Source organism: Acinonyx jubatus, chromosome A3, assembly GCF_027475565.1.
Source record: "Acinonyx jubatus isolate Ajub_Pintada_27869175 chromosome A3, VMU_Ajub_asm_v1.0, whole genome shotgun sequence".
NCBI lineage: Eukaryota > Metazoa > Chordata > Mammalia > Carnivora > Felidae > Acinonyx > Acinonyx jubatus.
Window position 1 is genome coordinate 13,710,202 of NC_069388.1, and position 19,548 is coordinate 13,729,749.

Below are 19,548 nucleotides of genomic sequence, written 5' to 3' on the forward strand. Positions count from 1 at the left end.
CAGGGGTGGATGTGTGCTCTGAGCTCAGGCGGTCTGGCTCCGGGGTTTTTCTTCGCTACCAGGGCGCTGCAGCCCGCGATGGCTTCGTCACCACACCAGCTACAACCACGCACCTAGGAGGTCACTACTCACCTGCGTGCCCTCTCTTAGACCTCACAATGGTGCTACAAGGTGGGCGAAGTCACCGTCCCCACGGTACAGATGAAGAAACTGGGGAAGGCGAAGGGCCCTACTCAAGCCGCACGGCCCATGGGCACCGGAGCCGGGACTTGAACCCAAGCGCCTTGGGAGCCCCAAGCCTGTTTCCTGAACCGCGTCCCTGGCAGAGTTAAGTTCTGCCGGAGTCCCAAACCCCCGGATCAAGGGTGGGCGAGTCCCGAAGTCCGTTCAGAGAGTCCAGCTCGAGCTAAACGGTAAAACCGAACGGACAGTACCAGCCTGGATGGCCCGCGGGAAGAAGGGGTTGGATGAGACTTCTGCTGTAGTTACAGTCGTGAGAACGTGCTGTGTGAGGCGTGTGCACGCGTGCGTGTGTGAGGAAGAGGAGTGCAAAAATATATTTCTCACTGTGTGTCCGGAACAGCTGTGGTCTAATGCCAAGGAAAGCCCCTGGCACCCAGTAGGTGCTCACTCAGTGCTCATTTATTTCCCTGGCTGGGGTTCGCTGCCCCGAACAGGACCTCCAGCATCCCGTCCCCGCCCTCCCCCAGGACTAGAGGATGAACAGTCTCATTCCGAAGCAGACACAGTTCTCATTAGCAGTAAAAGCCCATGTTTTGAGTGCGTTTAGTAATACATAAGTTACTGAATTAAACATTTCGAATATGATTTCTTAAATAAGTATGTAAATATTCATAAAAATCGCGTCTTATGGAAACAAACATTCCTATGGGCTCGGATTAACCTGGCGTTCTGTAAATTTGAAGCATCTTTCTGCCCCAACCTCCGTGCCGTGATTTGCATATTTGCTTCGCTCCAGCTTCCTCTGCTCTGAATTGTTGAGTAACCTGCCTTCCCCACGCGGGCAGGTCTCCCTCCCCTGCTTTGCAAACCTACAAGACTCTGCCTTTCCCGCCCCAGCAACCGCCGGGAAGACTGTGCAAGCGAGACACGGGCATTCAGTACAAGAGATCTTCCTGCTGCAGACTGCGTGACTTTTGAGAAACACAGGCTTTTATCTTTTTGGGCGGGTATCACATTTAACTTTCCATCCAGGACACTTGGGGGAATGAAAACCTGGGAAATGAGTACACTACATGGGGAATGATCTCCCTCCCTGCCCTGCTCCCTTATGCCTTTTTTCCCAGCTAGGGATGGTATACACCTCGTCGGGAATCCTGATGGGACGTGACGAGGTGGGGCTCTTACGCTCCTTCCCTTCTTCAGGGGGCCTGGGTGGGATTGGGTCAAGGACGGTGAAGTTCAGTGCCTTGGACGCAGAGGTGGGTCAGGGCCTGGCCGGGAGCAGAGAGCTTCTCTGTCCCTCTGGCATTCTTGCTGTGGTCCAAGGCTGATGTCCTCAGAGGTCACAAGGACCAGGAGGCCTGTGTGCACATATGTATGCACATATCACCTGCATACTGGTAAGTGGGCCTGGCAGGCTGGTCCTGTACGGGATGCCAGCCCCCAGGTGGAAGACGGAGTGAACATCATCATTCAAGTCACAGGGGACAACTGGGTCCTCGGGGTAGCCCGGGACGTCTTTCGGTGATCTCCTGGCTGCTCGCGTTACCACTTTCTGAATGCCATTGTATTTGACAGCTTTCCCCGATGGCAGTCAGAGAGCGACAGATGCACTGAGGGTGGAGATACGGGAGGCCGGGCCACCGAGCTTTCCATGCAGCCCAGAAACAACCCTGCCCACAGCCCCGCAGTGTCACTGCCTGAAGGCAACGATGCTCTGCACAGCAGCACGACCGTGGTGCCACAGCTTGCCGGAGGGGTAGCGAGGGGGTGGACTGTGGTCACGAGTCCCCGCGTGAGGCCGGAGTGTCACAGAGTCTGGTGGAGGGGCCAACAGGAGTACAAGCAAACTGGCAATCTGGGAGGAGGTCACACTGCACATGGTGAGCCCAACACAAACACATGGGGCCATCGAGGGGCGCCTGGGTGGCCCAGTCGGTGAAGCGTCCGACTTCAGCTCAGGTCGCGATCTCGCGGTTCGTGGGTTCGAGCCCCGCGTCGGGCTCTGGGCTGACGGCTCGGAGCCTGGAGCCTGCTTTGGATTCTGTGTACCGCACCCCCCCCCCCGCCCCACCCCTGCTTGTGCTCTGTCTCTTTCGAAAATGAATAAACATTCAAAAAACAATGAAAAAAAACCAACAGGGGGCCATCAGCACAAGGGGCAGGTGACCCTCAGGCCCCACACCCAGTGAGTCCCCAGCATCTTCAGGGTGGTGAAAACACCACATTCAGAAGCAGCAGCAGCTTACTCTCCTACTGGTGGGATCTGGAGCCTGGTAGATGGAGATGGCCTTCCACTGACCACAGCCTCCTGTTCTCAACCTTGTTAGGGCCACTGAACTTGCCATGACGCATGGGGTTGAGGTCCACGGAGGACTCACTGAGGGAGGCTTACATCCACGTTGCCAGAGATGAAAGCAGCTGTAATGACCTGACCCGGTGTAGCCCATCTCCAAGCCTCACCATGGGTCCCAGAAGAGGTGGCTGGTACATAAAACGGGACAGCTGGCTCTCAAGTGGGGAGCAACAGACAGCCTCCTCCGTTTCCTTCTGAATTTAAAACTCTAAGCTTCCTCTTCCTCCCCAGCTTCCTATGGCTAGAGGGAGAGGGATTAACTAAACAGATGGCCAAAACCTCTGGAATGAGCTCACTCACTCACTCACTCAACTCATTTATCCATTCACTTATTCCACGGCCCACCATGCACCAGGCGTGTGCTAGGAACTGGGTTCTAACAGTGAGCTGAAGCAGTCAGGAACGTCCTGTTTAGTGGGGAAGATGGATGGCAAATAAGGAATTGCCCAAGTAAGTACTTAATTGCAATTATAACAAGTTGAGAAGGAAGAAAGTGGTTTGTATAGGGCAGTGCGCCTGGACACTTAACCCCCACGGGACTCGCCTGGGGCTCTTGTGGAAACACAGACTCCAGGCCGGCAGGGCAAGAAAGCTGCCGGGTGGTGCTGACATGCAGCCCGGGAAACCACACTTCTGACTGGTGAGGGTTTGGGACTACTGGCTAAGCAAGAACTGCAAATTATTAAAAAGTATCCCAGTTCCGGGTTGGTAACCATAAATCTCCACTCGAGAAGTCACAGACTCAAATGCCTACGGGGCCAGGAGATAATGGAAAGGATCAGGACATAAGATCCAATCAAGGCAACCAAAGCTAGGTCTGTGTGTGTGAATGCACACTTCTGTGTGACTAGGATTGTGTGAAGGAACTCGTGCGGAGACATTCACACTCTGTTCATTCATTTTTGTGCATTCATGCACCTACCGTGGGCCAGATCTACAACCCAAATGTCTGTAACATGTCAACTTAATGTTCTTCCCCCCCAAAAGCACATGGGCTTAAAGGGGTCAGACCCAAACACAAATCCTGACGCTGCAGCAGGGTAACTGTGTGACCTTGTGCCTGTCACTGCCTCTCTCTAGGCCTCGGTTTTCACATCCACAAGATGGGGCAATACCTCATAACCCGGCAGGCACCTGCCAAGTGGGAACCGCTCCACGCCAGGAGCTATTCTTAGCTTTCCGTTCTCTGGGGCCCTTGCTTAAGCCACTTGAATCCGGGAGCCCAATTTGAATGTTCACACTTTTTTTTAAAACTCTCACTGGGAGGATTAAAAAGCTAATGATTCTGCAAGCAGCAGCCACTATTATGTTGCCTAATTGGACCCCAGGGGCCACTTCTAAGTGATCCCCATAAGATGAGACAACTCCTGGTGCAAGATGTCTTGAGACAGGTCTTTGCTACAAAAGGTACCAGTCTCCACACTGAATCAGCTCATCTCCCTTGGGTGGGTGGTTTAAGGTGCTCTCAGGCCAGGGACAACCACAGCGGGACAGAGCACAGTATCAGCAGTCCGGAAGCACTCACCCCAAATTTGACTCTCACTGAGTGGCTGTGTGACAGCGAACAAGTCATCTGTCCCTCATAGGGGTATTCCTGAGGACTGAAAGAAACAAGGCCCGTAAATCCCAGAGCGCGAGGGTTTTAGGGGAGATGTGAACACACGCTCTTCTGTGTAAATCATCACCAACTTATTTTAATGCGTATGAGAATCGCAGCAAGACCGGCAAAGGCATAACTTTCCATTTCTGGAGCTGGTGTGACGTCATCTTCTTAAAATGAATATACGGAAAGGGAGCAGTTTTAAAGAAAAATCAGTAAGCAAGCGACAAGAGAGGTGTTACCAACATACAGCAGAGAATGGCTGGAGAATGTGTGAAGTCCAGGAGACACGGCCAGGGGTGAGAGCTCTTTATCCAGGGAAGGCATTTGATAATTAATAATAGTCGGTGCCCTTTTTCATAAGGAGAGGGTTGGCAATTTCCTTCCCAATACACCGACGTCCCCAGAGTGTGATTTCTGTTCCATGCAGGTAGAGGTCATTGGGGTGCTAAGGCCCCCAGGAAGCCAGCTGGGAAAGGCGGAAGGGTGGGAGAGGCACAGCGGATCCACCTCTCGCCAGGTGAGGACTCTGGCAGAGGTCTGGGCAGCTCAACCTGGCTGGGGGGAGGAGATGAATCGAAATCTGCCAGCTCCAGGCAGGAACTCGTGAGATGGGAACCTGAAATCAGACCCTATTGTGCCCAGGACAGAAGAGATGCAGGAGGTCTGAGAGCGGACAGCCCAGCTTGTCCCCTGGGCGTGGTCTCACCTCTCAGAGGAAACAACGAGAATACAGCCTTGGCTTCTGCAAAATGTATCTGCATTTTAAATGAAAAAGTTTTGTCTATTAGCTTTGCTTTCTTAGTTCCGCAACATTTTTTCCTCTCCTTCCAGAAGACAGGATACAATTCAGATCCAATTTTCCCTTGAATAGCAGTGAATGATGGCTAATATTTCTCAAGTGTTTCCTATAAGCCAGGCACTGTGCTAAGGACTGCATGAGTCTTCCCTCTATCAGTGTCCATAACAACTCAAAGAGGAAGTTATTATCTGTATTTTACAGATACAGAAATAAGGAGATTTTACTAAGGATTCAAAGCTAATCATCAGCCTAAAGTTATTTGTGATTCCTCAAGACCATCCTGTGTTCATCCACCCATCCATCCATCCATCCATCTATCCATCCATCCACATATCCATCCATCCATCCACCCATCCATTCATCCACCCATCTATCCATCCACACATCCATCCATCCATCCACACATCCATCCATCCATCCACACATCTATCCATCCATCCATCCATCCATCCATCCACCCACACATCTATCCATCCACACATCCATCCATCCACCTATCCATCCATCCATCCATCCATCTACCCATCCATTCATCCACACATCTATCCATCTACACATCTATCCATCCACCTATCCATTCATCCATCCATCCATCCATCCACCCATCCACCCATCCATCTAGCCATCTATCCATCCACACATCTACCCATCCACCGATCCATCCATCCACCCATCCACTCATCCATCCATCCACACATCTGTCCATCCATCCATCCATCCATCCATCCACCCACCCATCCATCCATCCACCTATCTTTCCATCCACCCATCCATCCATCCATTCATCCATCCACCTATCCACACATCCATCCATCCACCTATCCATCCATCCATCCACACATCTATCCATCCACACATCCATCCATCCACCTAGCCATCCATCCATTCACCCATCCATCCTCTACCTACCCACACATCCATCCTCTACACAACCACCCATCTTCCATCCACTCATCCATCATCCATCCATCCATCCTCTACCTTTCCACCCATTAATCTATCCACCTATCCACCCATAAATAATTTTTAAGGATCTACCATGAGTCATAGACTAAGCTCTTTGCTAATTAGGAACAATAACTTAAATATGTACATTGGAATAAAAAACTGTCCTTATCCTGGAGGAATTTGCCATCTAAAACAACTGTTCTCAACCCTGGGTGCACAACAAACTTGTCTGGAGAGCTTTAGAAAAATCCCATTGCTTGGGTCACACTACTGACCAATTAAATCAGATTTTCTGGGGGTGGGATCTGGACATGAGCCTTAGACATTTTTTTTTTTAAAAAACCTTCCAGGAGAGTCTGGCGTGCAACCAGGTTCAAAACCAGTGCAGAAATCTGGTTCTCAAAGTGTGGTCCCTGGGCCAGCAGCGTCAGTATTATCTGGAACTTGTTAGAAACACAAATTCTTGGGCCCCAGGCCCAACCAGCAAAGCCAGCAGTGGGGCCCTTCAATCTGTGTGCCAACAAAACTTGCAAGGTGACTTTGATGAAAAAGAATTTGAGAACCACGGAGCTAGCACCTCGCTACTCCGAGTGGCTGGTTGACCAGAAGCATCAGCATCACCTGGGAGCTTGTCAGAAATGCAGACCCTTAGGCCCGATCAGAATCTGCAAGTTAACAAAGTTCCCAGGTGAGTGTATGCACATTAAAGAGCGAGAGACACAGAGCTAACCTCTACCGAGTGTTTTCTAAGCACCGAGCACTCTGCAAAAGGCTTTAACATAATCGTGCTAAAGCTTTTCTAACCCCTGGCCTGCATACAGGTCACCTCTGTCACATTCCTGCTTTATTTCCTCATAGAAATTACCACCATCTGAAGTCCCATATTTGTGTAAAAATACCTGCCTCTCCCATTAGAACATGAACTCTGGGAAGGGGTCTGTCTCCTTCACCATTATATTCCCATCACCTGCACCAGGCGCTGGCTCACGGCAGGCATTCTGGAACAATTTAATGAACAAACGCGTGCAGGAAACATATCTTCATCATCCAGGTGAGGAGACAGGCTCAGGGAGAACAGGAATTTGGTGACATTCACCCAGGGAGCAAGTGGCAGACCTGGAAGACACATATGGCCCGGCTGAGCCCAAACCCTGTAGGATGTGACGTGCAGGGACCGTGGGGAGATGCAAAAAGGGTCCCTGGAACACAGTGACCTGCAAAGTCCCTGAAGGCAGGCTGCGGGTGGGTCCGGTTCTCTCCCGGGTCGCCAGGGCCTCACGCACAGCAGGTGCATCAAACAAGCTGATGACCACCAGCATCTTCTCTAGAGCAAGAGGGCACGTGTTCAAATAACAGCCCGCATGACGACAGCCCGGCAGCATTGATTGCGAGAGCAAAAAATTACAAATAACCTCATGTTCATGGACCGGGGATGGTTTAATGAACTGGGTCATTCTTCAGTGTATTAGTCAGTGAAGCTAAAAAGAGGTAAATCATGTCTTAACGCGCCTTGAGCGAACAGAGCAAGTTAGAGCAAATCTGTATTACACGCTAGCTTTTGTGTTCCAGAAGTTTTTCCAGCGACACTGTTAATTCCTACAGTAAAGGTACCTTTGTAAATATATATACATAAACATACACGCCTAAGTCGCATAAATACAATCGGTACAAATGCGAGGGCTTACAAAAAGGTCTCAGCCTGCGCACAAAACGCGGTAACAGTGGTTGGTTCCAGGGAAGGGAGGGGACACTGAGCACAGGGAGATGTGGTCTGATGTTTCGAGTCTTTATAAGGATCGTGTGTTTATGTGGTAGCTGGGGAGTCGGAACTGACATGTCACGGAAAAACAGAGGAAAAGGAAGGGCTTTAGGCAAGGGGTACGGGGCGTGGGGCCTACAGAGGGGAGCGCCCATTCAGCCGTCCCACCGTCGTGGGGAGTGCTTCACCTTCTGTCCTCACTTGCTGGGCCAGGATTTCTGTAGCACCTGCTAAGTGTCGGTGTCCCACGTGCTCTCAGCAGGGGGAGAAACCCAGACAACGAGGGTGGGCAAGGCCTGTCTTCTGAGAACTGACATTCTAGCTGGGAGCCTGACGAACAACGAGAGAACACACGTGCGCCTTCGGCAGAGGGTGGGATGCTGGAGACAGGCAGCAGGGCCCAAAACGGGGGTGGGTGGGTGTTCTGTCGGCTCTCCCCTCAAATGCGGCCCAGAATCCGAGCGCTTCTGCCTGCCCCGATCCAAGGCACTGGCACCTCTCACCTGCACTATTGTAACACCTTCTTGGCTGGTCTCTGGGTTCCCATTCGGTCCTGACCCCCCGTTGTTCTCACGTCAGCGTTCTCCTGACCCCCAGTCGGGGGGGGGGGGCTCCTGTCAATATGCGGGTCACAGAGCCCAGCCCCTGCTCCAAACCCTCTCATTGCTCCCGGCTCACTCAGGGTAGAAGCCACAATCCTGTCAGTGGCTCTCAAAGTCAGGGGAGGTCTGAGCTGGCCATCTTTCTGACCTCGTCTCCCCCACGGCGCTTTGATCCCTGGGCTCCAGCTGCGCTAGCCTCTTTATTGCCCCTCCGGTGCTCTGGGAACACTGCTGCCCCAGAGCCTTTGCACTTGCTGTTTCCTCTTCCTTCCACGTGGACACGAATGCCTTCCCTCATCTCCTGAAGGTCTTTACTCAGGTGTCACCTCTCCAGGGACGTCCTTACATCCCTGCATTCCTTATCCTCCTTTCCTGCTTCTCCTCCCCGCCCCCGCCCCTGCCCCTGCCCCACAGCGCATATCACTGTCCAACATGCTATGTACTTTGCTTATTTACTGTTTTATCAGCCTCTTGCCTGCCAGACCCCTGGCAGAGGCTCCGGGAGGGGAGAGGCTTTTGTGTGCTGACTTTCTAGTGCTTAAAACAATGCCGGCCTGAACAAACACCTGCCGAATGAGGGACTGAACGGTTACATGTGATAGGAAAGACCTCTGTGATGAGAAATGATGGCTGAGAAGATGGTCCTAGAGACAGGGGGAGACCAGCCCGAGGGAACAGCATGTGCAAAGACCCCGAGGGCAGAATCACGCTCCTGAGTTACGGAAAAAGAAACAAGGTCAGGGCTCTGTCCAAGGACTCGGTTCCCCGAGCAAAGGGGACGGGGAGGAGGTGACTTTGAGAGGCTGGCAGGGACAGACAAGGTGATCCTGGTGGCCAAGGGTAAGGAAATTAGACCTTATTCTATGCTTTCTAAGAAACACTAAGTCCTCTCCGTGTTTTAACTATTTCATCTTCGGATCACCTTGGGGAGGTCGGTGGAATAATTACCCCCCTTTAACAGATGAGGCAAATAATCTCCAAGAGGCTGAGTGACGAGACCAGGGACCCACAGATGGCTAGAGGCAGAGCCACGGAGGCAGTGGGAGCCACTGGGGGATTTCTCGGCTCCACATTCGCTCCAGAGTCCCCCTGAATGTAGGCCCCGTGGCTCATGCCCCCGGGGTCCTCCCTGGATCTGGGTCCCTGCAGTCACTCAGTAATGCCTCTGTCACCGAAAGAAGGGCCCAGGGGGCCGAATCTGGCACTTGAGGCCACAACTAGGGTGGAATCTTCCCTCCAGAGCCGGGGAGCTCACAGCCCATCTCAAGAGAAGGAAAGGGGTGTGTGTGTGTGTGTGTGTGTGAGTGTGTGTGTGTGTATGTGAGTAAGCTGCCCCTGCCGGCCCCTGCCTGCTCTGAATTTGGGAGCAACCTCCCCCCACCCCAACACTCAGCCCCAAAGCCTTCGCCTCAGCAGCCAGCCTGCTCGATCCAGGGCAGGGCAGAGGGTGCAGACAGCTCCCCGTCACAAAAGAAGGAGAGAGATGGGGTGTCTGCGGGTGCTATCGCTGTGCAGGGATGATTATCGGAGGCACGAGGACTCTTCAGGGTTTGGCAGAAAGTGATTCTGAAGTTTCCAAGCGGAGACCCCGGAGCCAGAGTGCCTGAGTCTGATTCCTGGCCCTACCACTAGCTGTGTGTCTCTGGGTTGCTTACTGTATATTTAACCCCCTGTGCCTCAACTTCCACATCTGTAAGATGGGCTCGTAGCCTAATAGGGGTGTCATAATTCAGTGAGAAACAGTATAGTGCACCGATAAGAAGAACAGGCTTTGGAGTCAGACGACCTAGGCTCAAATTTTGGCTGTCGCTGAACTGCGTCAGCTCAATCACGCCATTCGACTCCTCTGTGCCTCAGTTTCCTCATCTGTAACACAAGGTTAATCACGCTACCCCCTTCCTGGGGTTGTGGGGATTCAGTGAGTGAGTACATTCACGTCTAGCACACAGCAAGTGCCGAGTATTTGCTCTGCTGGTGACAGGGGAGGAGGAGGAGGGTTAATCTGCCGTTACACTGCGTTCCACAGGGCCTGGCGCAAAGTATGTGCCTCGCAAAAATTAGGAACAGAAGGGAGTGGCAGGGATTCATCTGAGGGACAGTGGGCCCAGCACGTCTAAAGTGCTCAGCATCTCAAGGGCAACTAGAAACCCAGGTTTTCAAAAAATATTTTCAGTGTTTATTTATTTTTGAGAGACAGAGACAGAGTGTGAGTGGGGGAGGGGCAGAGAGAGAGGGAGACACAGAATCGGAAGGAGGCTCCAGGCTCCGAGCCATCAGCCCAGAGCCCGACGCGGGGCTCGGGCTCATGAACTGTAATATCACGACCTGAGCCGAAGTCGGATGCTTAACCGACTGAGCCCCCCAGGCGCCCCTAGGAATCCAGATTTTTATGTGAACTCTCCTGATTCGTTCAAGTTCACTTTTATTTAAAGGACGTTGTACACCAAACAAAGACATACCTGAAGACCAGACTTGTCGCGAGCTGCCAGTTTGCAGCCGTGGTTTTACAGTCACCGTGGTTATTTGATTCAGAGGAGAATGACCATGGGATAGCAAGTTCAGCCACGGTACCACGCGCCCACGGGGTGCCAGGAAGCAGTAAGCAGGCTAGGAAGTGGGTCGTGATTATGACCCCATTTGACAGGTAAGAAAACAGAGGCTCAGAAAGGTTAAACAATTTGCCCGAGGCCACCGGTCTGGGGAGCAGTGGGGCTGGGATTCAGCCTTGGATCTTCCTCCCCCGGCAGCCTCCTCCTCCTCCTCCTAGCTTGCCTGGCTCTGAAATGAGGTCCTGGGTCGAACAGTGCCTCTACTCAGAAGAGAATGATTGTCTTCGAACAGGGCTTAATAAATTGTCTCAAACTCTCAAAGAGCACAGTTTACACGGACACTCCAAAGGGCCACAAAGAACGAGGGCGTGTTCTCTAGCATGTGGTTTGGTGGGGGAGCCCAGACCCTCTTGGTGGTACCTTTAGTTGACTTATCCCAGCTTTGTTACCAGCATGCGAGGGAAATGTCATTGCTCCGGTGATGGTAATCATTATTCGTGGAAGCCTGGCGTTGCTTAAAAGCAAATTCCTTGCGATGCTGTATTTGACTAGACACAAGGCTCTGGTTTCCCACGACAGGATGCAGGATCGATGCCCCCTGAGCTGGCATCATACACAGACAGCGAAGGAGAGTCAGCCCGGGGTCCCGGGACACCAGCGGCAAATCCGAAAGCGGGCCCGACTAAAGGGTTAAGCCCAATGGTTAAACATAATAGCGTAATGCCTTTTGCTAACTCCCAGCTCTCCCAGGAAGGCTGACAGATCCCAAACAGAGCAAACAATAGCTGGAATTGTTCTAGCGAAAACTAGTTCGGCTGCACCATTTGCCAATAATTTTTTAAACAGCTTAACTCTCCTCTGCTTCCTTGACTCCAACCCAACCTGAAAGCCAAAGGCAGCCGAGTTCTGGTCCCAGCGTCAAACCTTCGTAAACAAGACGCCTGCCCGGATGCGGGATGGCTGGGGGGGCAGGGAGGGACAGCGCTGAGGGACAGACTCCTGAGCTGGAGCCCGGACCCCGCAGGACCCACCCAGGGCCGGGGCCTGTAACACACCCGAAACTGACTATTAGCCGGGTGGAAGGGTCAGCGTTTCTCGGGACAGGAAGTTCAGAACGCCAACCAGCACACTCACACCTCTACCGACTAGATGGGAACTGTCAGCAGGGCATGCCAAAGTTTCTTTTGGTCCAGAGGCAACAATCCCAATGGCGGGAGGAGAAACTGTCATCATGACGGTATTTTCGAAAGGATGTGTGTCTAAGGCTGCCAGTCCCTTACTAACTTCCACGGTGGGGCAGGGGGGACCAACACAGGTCCCACCGAAACTCACGCCAGGAGGCCTACCTTCTATGTCACTCAGAGTCCAGACATCGGCGTCGGTGCGGCTAAGCTTCAGTTTACCCGGACAATCGCTGTTTACAGTGAGGCTGGGTGAGATCACCAGATCTAGCATTTCCTTGTACCTGAAAGAAAACAAAGGGAAATATAATTTATTCATTAATTATGCATGCTTACTAATGATTCCTATTTCTTTCCCTAAGAGTATAAATATTAAAGCTGATTACCTAAACCCAGCCGTCTTATAAATTCTACATAATAAAAATTCACTAAACTTTTCATCAAAGGGAAATAAGGAATTAAAATGAAGTGCTTGCTCCCCTCCAGAGAATACACCCACTTGATTAAAACTTTCCCCTCCTTCATACTGTATTTTGCCATTAGAAAAATTACATCCTGGTCTCTTTTAAATGTCATCTGAATGAGCTGGAACGAGCTAGGGAGCCTTCCCAGCAAAGGAAGGGAGACACGGGCAGAGAGAGAACGTTTGGGTTTGGATTCCCAAAAGCAGAGGCTTGGGGAGAGGAGGAGACTGCAGTTTCGAGACAAAAACGGACACGGTGCTACTTGGACTGGTGGAGAGAGGCACGGAAGGCATCTGTGATACTCACCAAGTCCCTCCGGGCAGGCCAAACTCCACATCCCATCATGCTGGTCCCCAAGAAAGGAAACACCAGCTCCCGAATTACTCACGACTTTGATAAAATGTTACGGGGGGGGGGGGGGGGCAGGGAAAGCGTGGGACAAATCTCCTGGGTCTTTCGCGTTTTTTAATCGAAAACCGGTCAGTACTTGCACTGTATCCCTTCTTATGCCTCCTCGGCTCCTACCCACTGTGGTTCGGAAGTGAGGTTTCTTGTTCGTGTGTGCACAATCCCGTACCTGGCTGTTTTCACAGAGCTCAACGGCAGCCAATAGTATTTAGCACTGATTCAAGCTGTCCTCAGAGAGAGGCTGAGTTTGTTGATAGCACATCAGTATCGCGAGGTCATTGTCGGGGAGGATCTGCTATCATCACTTTAACGGAACACAACATACTGACTGGTGGCAAACTGGCTATAAACTCAGATTCCGTCGTGGAAAGGTCACGGGTTCCGATTTCAGTTTCGCTCTTCACTGCCTTTAGAAAGTTACCAAACTGCTCTAAGTCAAAAGCTTTCTCGTCTGGACAAGGGGATTCTCAAAGTACCTCCCCGAAGAGGTCACGGTGAGTATGAAAAGCGATGGTCTTCGTAAGGAAAGGCCTTAGTAGGTAGTAATCTAAATGTCCATTCAGTCCCAGAGGAAGAGTGATGATGCAGGTAGTGTGTGGTCCGACAGTAGAATGTGATACAGCGGTGAAAAAGACTTAACGCACGACTCCACACAGCGCGATGGACAGACCGACGAAGTACTGAGCAAAGAGGCAGAAGGGTACCCAAAATATGGTATTTCTATGAAGTGCAAAATATACAAATCAATACTAGCGGCGTCTGGGGGGCTCAGTCGGTGAAGCGTCCAACTTCGGCTCAGGTCGTGATCTCACGGTCCGTGAGTTCGAGCCCTGCGTCAGGCTCGGTGCTGACAGCTCAGAGCCTGGAGCCTGCTTTGGATTCTGTGTCTCCCCCCCCCTCTCTCTGCTTCTCCTCCGATCATGTTCTCTCTCTCTCTCTCTCTCTCTCAAAAATAAATAAACATTAAAAAAAATAAAAAAAAATACAAATCAATACTATATGCCGTTTAGGGATACACCCACATGCAATACACAGGTAACAGTACGTATGGGATGAAAAACATTTCAGAGAATGAGTAACTTGGGGGATGGCAGGGGGATGCCATTTGGGACGTGGTACCCCGAGGGCCTCCAGTGAGTTCGTAACATTTTGGTTCAGGGCTCGACACAAATTATGGCCCTTCCAAATCCAGCCCATCTTTTCCTGTGGCCCAGGGGGCTAAGAATGGCTTTCACATTTTTAAACGGTTTGAAAACCAATCAAAAGCAGGATAACATTTCATGACCTGTGAAGATTACAGTGTCCGTAAGTAAAGTCTTCTTGGAACCCAGCCCTGCGCGTTGGTTGACTGTACTGTCCAAGGCTATGTTCATACCGCACCTTCTGAGGACAGCAGGTGTGATAGAGACACGCAAAGCTGAAAATATTTAAGAACCTGCAGGAAAAGCTGGCCAACCCCGGTTTTAGTTTGTAAGCAGGGGGTTTGGACGTACCACTGCTACATGGCTATTATACATCCTCGCGTGCCCGAAACACTTAATAATTATAAAAAAAGAACAAAGCAGCCACTTATCCCAGGACGTGCACATAGGAAGTACTTTATATACACTTTTTAATCTGACGAGAGGATTCCACATAAATAAGCTTCTAGAGTTTGTATCTTTATGTTCGCTGATAAACATCTGCCTGACGGGGAAAGAAGCCGCACTGTGACTTCTGGCCTCAGTCACAGGGCTTGTTTATTTTATTGAGTGCTCCTGTCGTCCTCAGGAGCTCAGAGCAGGAGTGTGCTTGGGAGTTCTAACTCTGGGGCAGAGTACTGCCAGGAAAGTTTTTGGCACGTTCACCTTGGACTTTTGCCTCACGTGGTCAAGCCAACATGGAAATCACCTTTATTTCCCCCACAGCACCTGACACGGGATCGTGTTCATTCTGTCATCCTAGTAACATCTGCAGAAGGACGGGAGGGGGAAAAAAGATGGAAGGGACTTGGAAGGAGAGAGACCGGGGTGGGGGGGGGGGACATCTATAATTGAGTGATTAGTTTCTTCCAACAGATTTTTATTTCATTATTTTATTCTATAAGTTTATTTGTTTATTTAGAGACAGGGACAGCGTGAGTGGGGAGGGGCAGAGAGAGAGGGAGAAGAGAGAGAATCCAGGCAGGCTCTGCACTGTCAGCACAGAGCCTGACATGGGGTTCCAATTCACACAACTGTGAGATCGTGACCTGAGCCGAAACCAAGAGTAGGACGCTCAACCGACTGAGCCACCTGGGCGGCCCCTTCAAACAAGATTTTTAAAAATTTCCCATTTAGTCTCATTTTTCCACCCCACCCGAGACAATGACTCTAATGAATTAAATATGTAAATATGTCTCCTTATAAATGATGCTCTATGGGGCACCTGGGTGGCTCAGTCAGTTCAGTGTCCAACTTCATCTCCAGTGGTGATCTCGCAGTTCATGGGTTCGAGCCCCAGGCTCTGTGCTGACAGCTCGGAGCCTGGAGCCTGCCTCGGATTCCGTGTCTCCCTCTCTCTCTGTGCCTCACCCGCTCACGCTCTGTCTCTCTCTGTCTCTCAAAAATGAATAAACATTAAAACATTTCTTATCAATGACACCGTATTGTTTTATGTGTGAATTGGGTTTTAATTTACATGGATAGTGCTATGCATGAGATCTCTTCTTGTTTATTGGGCTTTTTCTCTCCAGTATGCATGGTGATTTTATAATGGGTACCCACTGTTGAATAGTTATCAAGCATAATTATAGTTAGAATTCCATACTGTGTATTCACTCTACTGTATTTGCGAATTGCCCTAGTGATAAACATCCAGGAACGTTCGTCTCTCAGCTACCTAGAAATAATGCTGCAACGAACATCTTTGTTAAAAAAGTATATATATACCTAGGGACGCCTGGCTGGCTCAGTCAGAGGAGCACGTGGCCCTTGATCCTGGGGTTGTGAATTTGAGCCCCACGTTAGGTGTAGAGATTACTTAAATAAATAAAAATTTAAAAATATGTATCTAAAACATGTATCTCTATATGTGTTTACACACACACATTCTTAAAACATATATATATGTGTGTGTGTATATATATATATGTGTATATATATATATGTGTATATATATATATTCAAGGATGATATCTGTCATTGGGTGTACTGGTCCTCATAATTTCTGTGCTAATCTAGATTCCCACCAGAAGTGCATCAGTGTTCTAGTTTCATAAATTCTTGCTAACACGGAGCATTGTCCAACTTCCTACTTTTTGTCAAACTAATGGGTGGAAAGCGATAGCACAGTTGTTTGAATTCGTATTTCTACGATTACTAGTGCATTTGAGCACAGAGTTACGTAACTGTGGGACACGTGAGTTTCTGGGAACTGTCTATTCATATGTTTTATCCTTGCTCACTTTTCTATTGGGTTTTCTTTTCTTTCCTTTCCTTTTTTTTTTTTTTAAGTTTATTTATTTATTTTGAGAGAGAGACAGAGCCTGAGCAGGAGAGAGGACAGAGAGAGAGAATCCCAAGCAGGCTCCACACTGCCAGTGCAGAGCCCGATGCAGGGCTTGACCCCACAAACTGTAAGATCATGACCTGAGCTGAGATCAAGAGTCGGATGCTAAACCAAATGAGCCACCCAGGTGCTCCTACTGGGTTTTCTTTTTATCTTTTCTTGATGATTTGCTGGAGTGCCTTGTAGAGTCTATGTATTCGTTTATTGCTAGTGTTAGATGCTGTAAATTTCTTTTCTTACCCTTTCATTTGTCTGTTTTCTTTATTTACGGTGTCTTGCAGAACAAAAACTTTATATATTTGCCCAATAATTTATTTTTAGGTGTGAAAATTATTTCCGTAACTCTAGGATATTAAAATGTGTCTACGTTTTAATTTGTCTGCATTTCTATTTTCACTTAGAATTTTAAAAGATGCTTCAATCTTTAATTCATCTGGAATCCTCCTTTCAATATGGTTTAGTCATCCAATCTTAAGTCATCTTAAATCATCCAATAATCCTTTATGGGATCAAAGTGTTTCACCTCTAGTATCATTGGCTGGCAGAAGAAAAGTAACTTTTCTTTTGGTGAAGGTCTTACCTTCCAGGGTTTCCACAATTTTTCACGTGCAATGTTTAGCACTTAATAAAAATTATCAGCCACGCAAGGAGACAAGACAAAATGATCAGGAACCAAGACAAAAAACAAACCCACAATAAGATTCAGATATTGGAGCTGTCAAACTTGGGACTCCCTGACCACCTCGATAATATGATCAAGAAAAAAGGTTTAAATGGAGAATGCTACTTTAGATCGAGTATTTTTATTTTTAAAAAAAAAATTTTTTTTTCAACGTTTATTTATTTTTGGGACAGAGAGAGACAGAGCATGAACGGGGGAGGGGCAGAGAGAGAGGGAGACACAGAATCGGAACCAGGCTCCAGGCTCTGAGCCATCAGCCTAGAGCTTGACGCAGGGCTCGGACTCACAGACCGCGAGATCGTGACCCGGCTGAAGTTGGACACCCAACCGACTGCGCCACCCAGGCGCCCCAGATTGAGTATTTTTAAAAATCCAAACGAAAATTTGAAAACCAAAAAGTACAGTAATTGAAATGCAGAGCTCAATACAGCAGATTTGATGTAGCAACAGAAAAAAAAGCAACAGATTTGAACAACAGATTTGATGTAGCAAAAGAAAAGATTAATGGACTGGAAGATAAGTCAGTACATAAATCTCAGAAAGAGGGCCGGAAAGGAAAATAGATATAAAAGAAACATGGGACGTGGAGAAAAGGTCTAACATACATGTAATAGGGGCCACAGAACGATAGAAGAGAGAGAACAAATCAGAAACAGTATTTAACAAGAAACTGACAGAAAACCTTTCAAGACTGATAAAGACATCAAGCCAATGCCATCAAGAAGTTCTGCAAATCCGAAGTAAAATAAACACAGAGGAAAACACTCCAGGTGTATCACAGTCAAACTGTACACATGTGAGAATATATTCTCTTAAAAGCAGACAGAGAGCGAATAAAAGACAAATGATCTTTAAAGAAGGAATTGCAAGACTTCTCTGCAAGTAGGATGGGAACCAAAAAAACAATGGAGGTTCGTCTGCTGATGCAGAATTCTAGGCCAGCAGGAAAGCCTTCAAAACTGAAGACAAAAACTAAACAAACCCAAAATAAGATTATTTGCCACTAGTGGATGTGCAATGAATGGTCTGGAAGCATGAAAATTCAGCAAAGGGTGGAGAACAACACAAAAGGATAAATACGTAAGTTAGAGGGGGATAAATGAAGTTTATATGTTCTAAGGACATTGCGTTTTTCTACAAGCGGTACAAGCACTAATTTATAGTAAACTTTAAGATTTACAAAGGATGCATGTTACAATCTTTAGGGTAACTGCTCAGAATAATAATAAAAAATGTATACCAACAAGCTAATAGAGGAAAAATGGACTTTCAAAAGAAAGGAAGAAAGTAGAGAAAAAGAAACAAAGAAGAGAAGGGATAGAAAAAAAAAGAGGTTTAAACTCCAATTTGTCAGTAATTAAATACTTAATGTCCATTTCACTTACAGAATAAATACTCCCACTAAAAGACAAATATTACAAGACTAGATTATAGAACTGACTACCGGCTTTGGGGCACCGGGGTGGCTCAGCTGGTTAAACACCCGACTCTTTTAAAAAAAATTATTTTTTAATGTTTATTTATTTTTGAGACAGAGAGAGACAGAGCATGAACGGGGGAGGGGCAGAGAGAGAGGGAGACACAGAATTGGAAGCAGGCTCCAGGCTCTGAGCCATCAGCCCAGAGCCTGACGCGGGGCTCGAACTCACGGACCACGAGATCGTGACCTGAGCTGAAGTCGGACGGTTAACCGACTGAGCCACCCAGGCGCCCCCCGACTCTTGATTTCAGCTCTGGTTATGATTTCATGGTTCATGGGATCAAGCCCTCTGTCAGGCTCTGGGCTGAGAACACGGAGCCTGCTTGGGATTCTCTCTCTCCCTCTCTCTCTGCCCCTCCCCTGCTTGTGTGCACATGCATGCATGGGCTCTCTCTCTTTCTCTCTCTCAAAATAAATAACTAAACATTAAAAAAATGAACTACAGGCTTATTACAAGATACCCATTTTAAATATAAAAACACACAAAGACTCAGAGCAAAGAACTGTAAAAATTCACACGAGGCAAACACCAGATAAAAGAAAGCTGACATAGTTTCAAATAGACTTGCAAATAAAAACCATTACTACAGATTTAGAGGAACATACTGTAATGATAAAAGAATGAAGATATAACAATCAGGAAGTTTGCCTTTCCCAAAACGAATTTGCATGGTATTGACTCCAAAAGGGAATAAAGAGTCTAGGTCTCTGCTGGGTAATTTAAGATCTAAACTTCAAACTTACCTATAGCAATTCAAACACGTCCTCCTTTGGAGGAAAATAAATAAATATCACTAACAAAGCCAAAATAATAGGAATACCAGTGCTCACAAAGAAAACAGAACCCTGATTTAGGAACCTGACAATTATTCTTTCATGCTGCCAGCGAGAGCTTAAGGGGTACTGCGATTTTACAGAAGCAAACAATTAACCACAAGTATAGCAGTTATGAGCAGTGCAGTGAAAAACACCCTTTCAAAAATTCTAATCCCAGCTCCCATTTCCC

At 48.5% G+C, this 19,548-nt stretch overlaps 1 protein-coding gene across 1 annotated transcript in view; it reads right to left on the reverse strand.

The window, feature by feature from the left end:
• EYA2 (EYA transcriptional coactivator and phosphatase 2) overlaps nucleotides 1–19,548 on the reverse strand; it is a 262,198-nt gene that overhangs the window by 167,608 nt on the left and 75,042 nt on the right. The window contains exon 2 of the mRNA XM_027070259.2: nucleotides 12,146–12,264. Within this exon, the coding sequence (XP_026926060.1) occupies nucleotides 12,146–12,254 (109 nt within the window). The 5' untranslated portion in view covers nucleotides 12,255–12,264. The remainder of the gene's footprint in view (nucleotides 1–12,145; nucleotides 12,265–19,548) is intronic.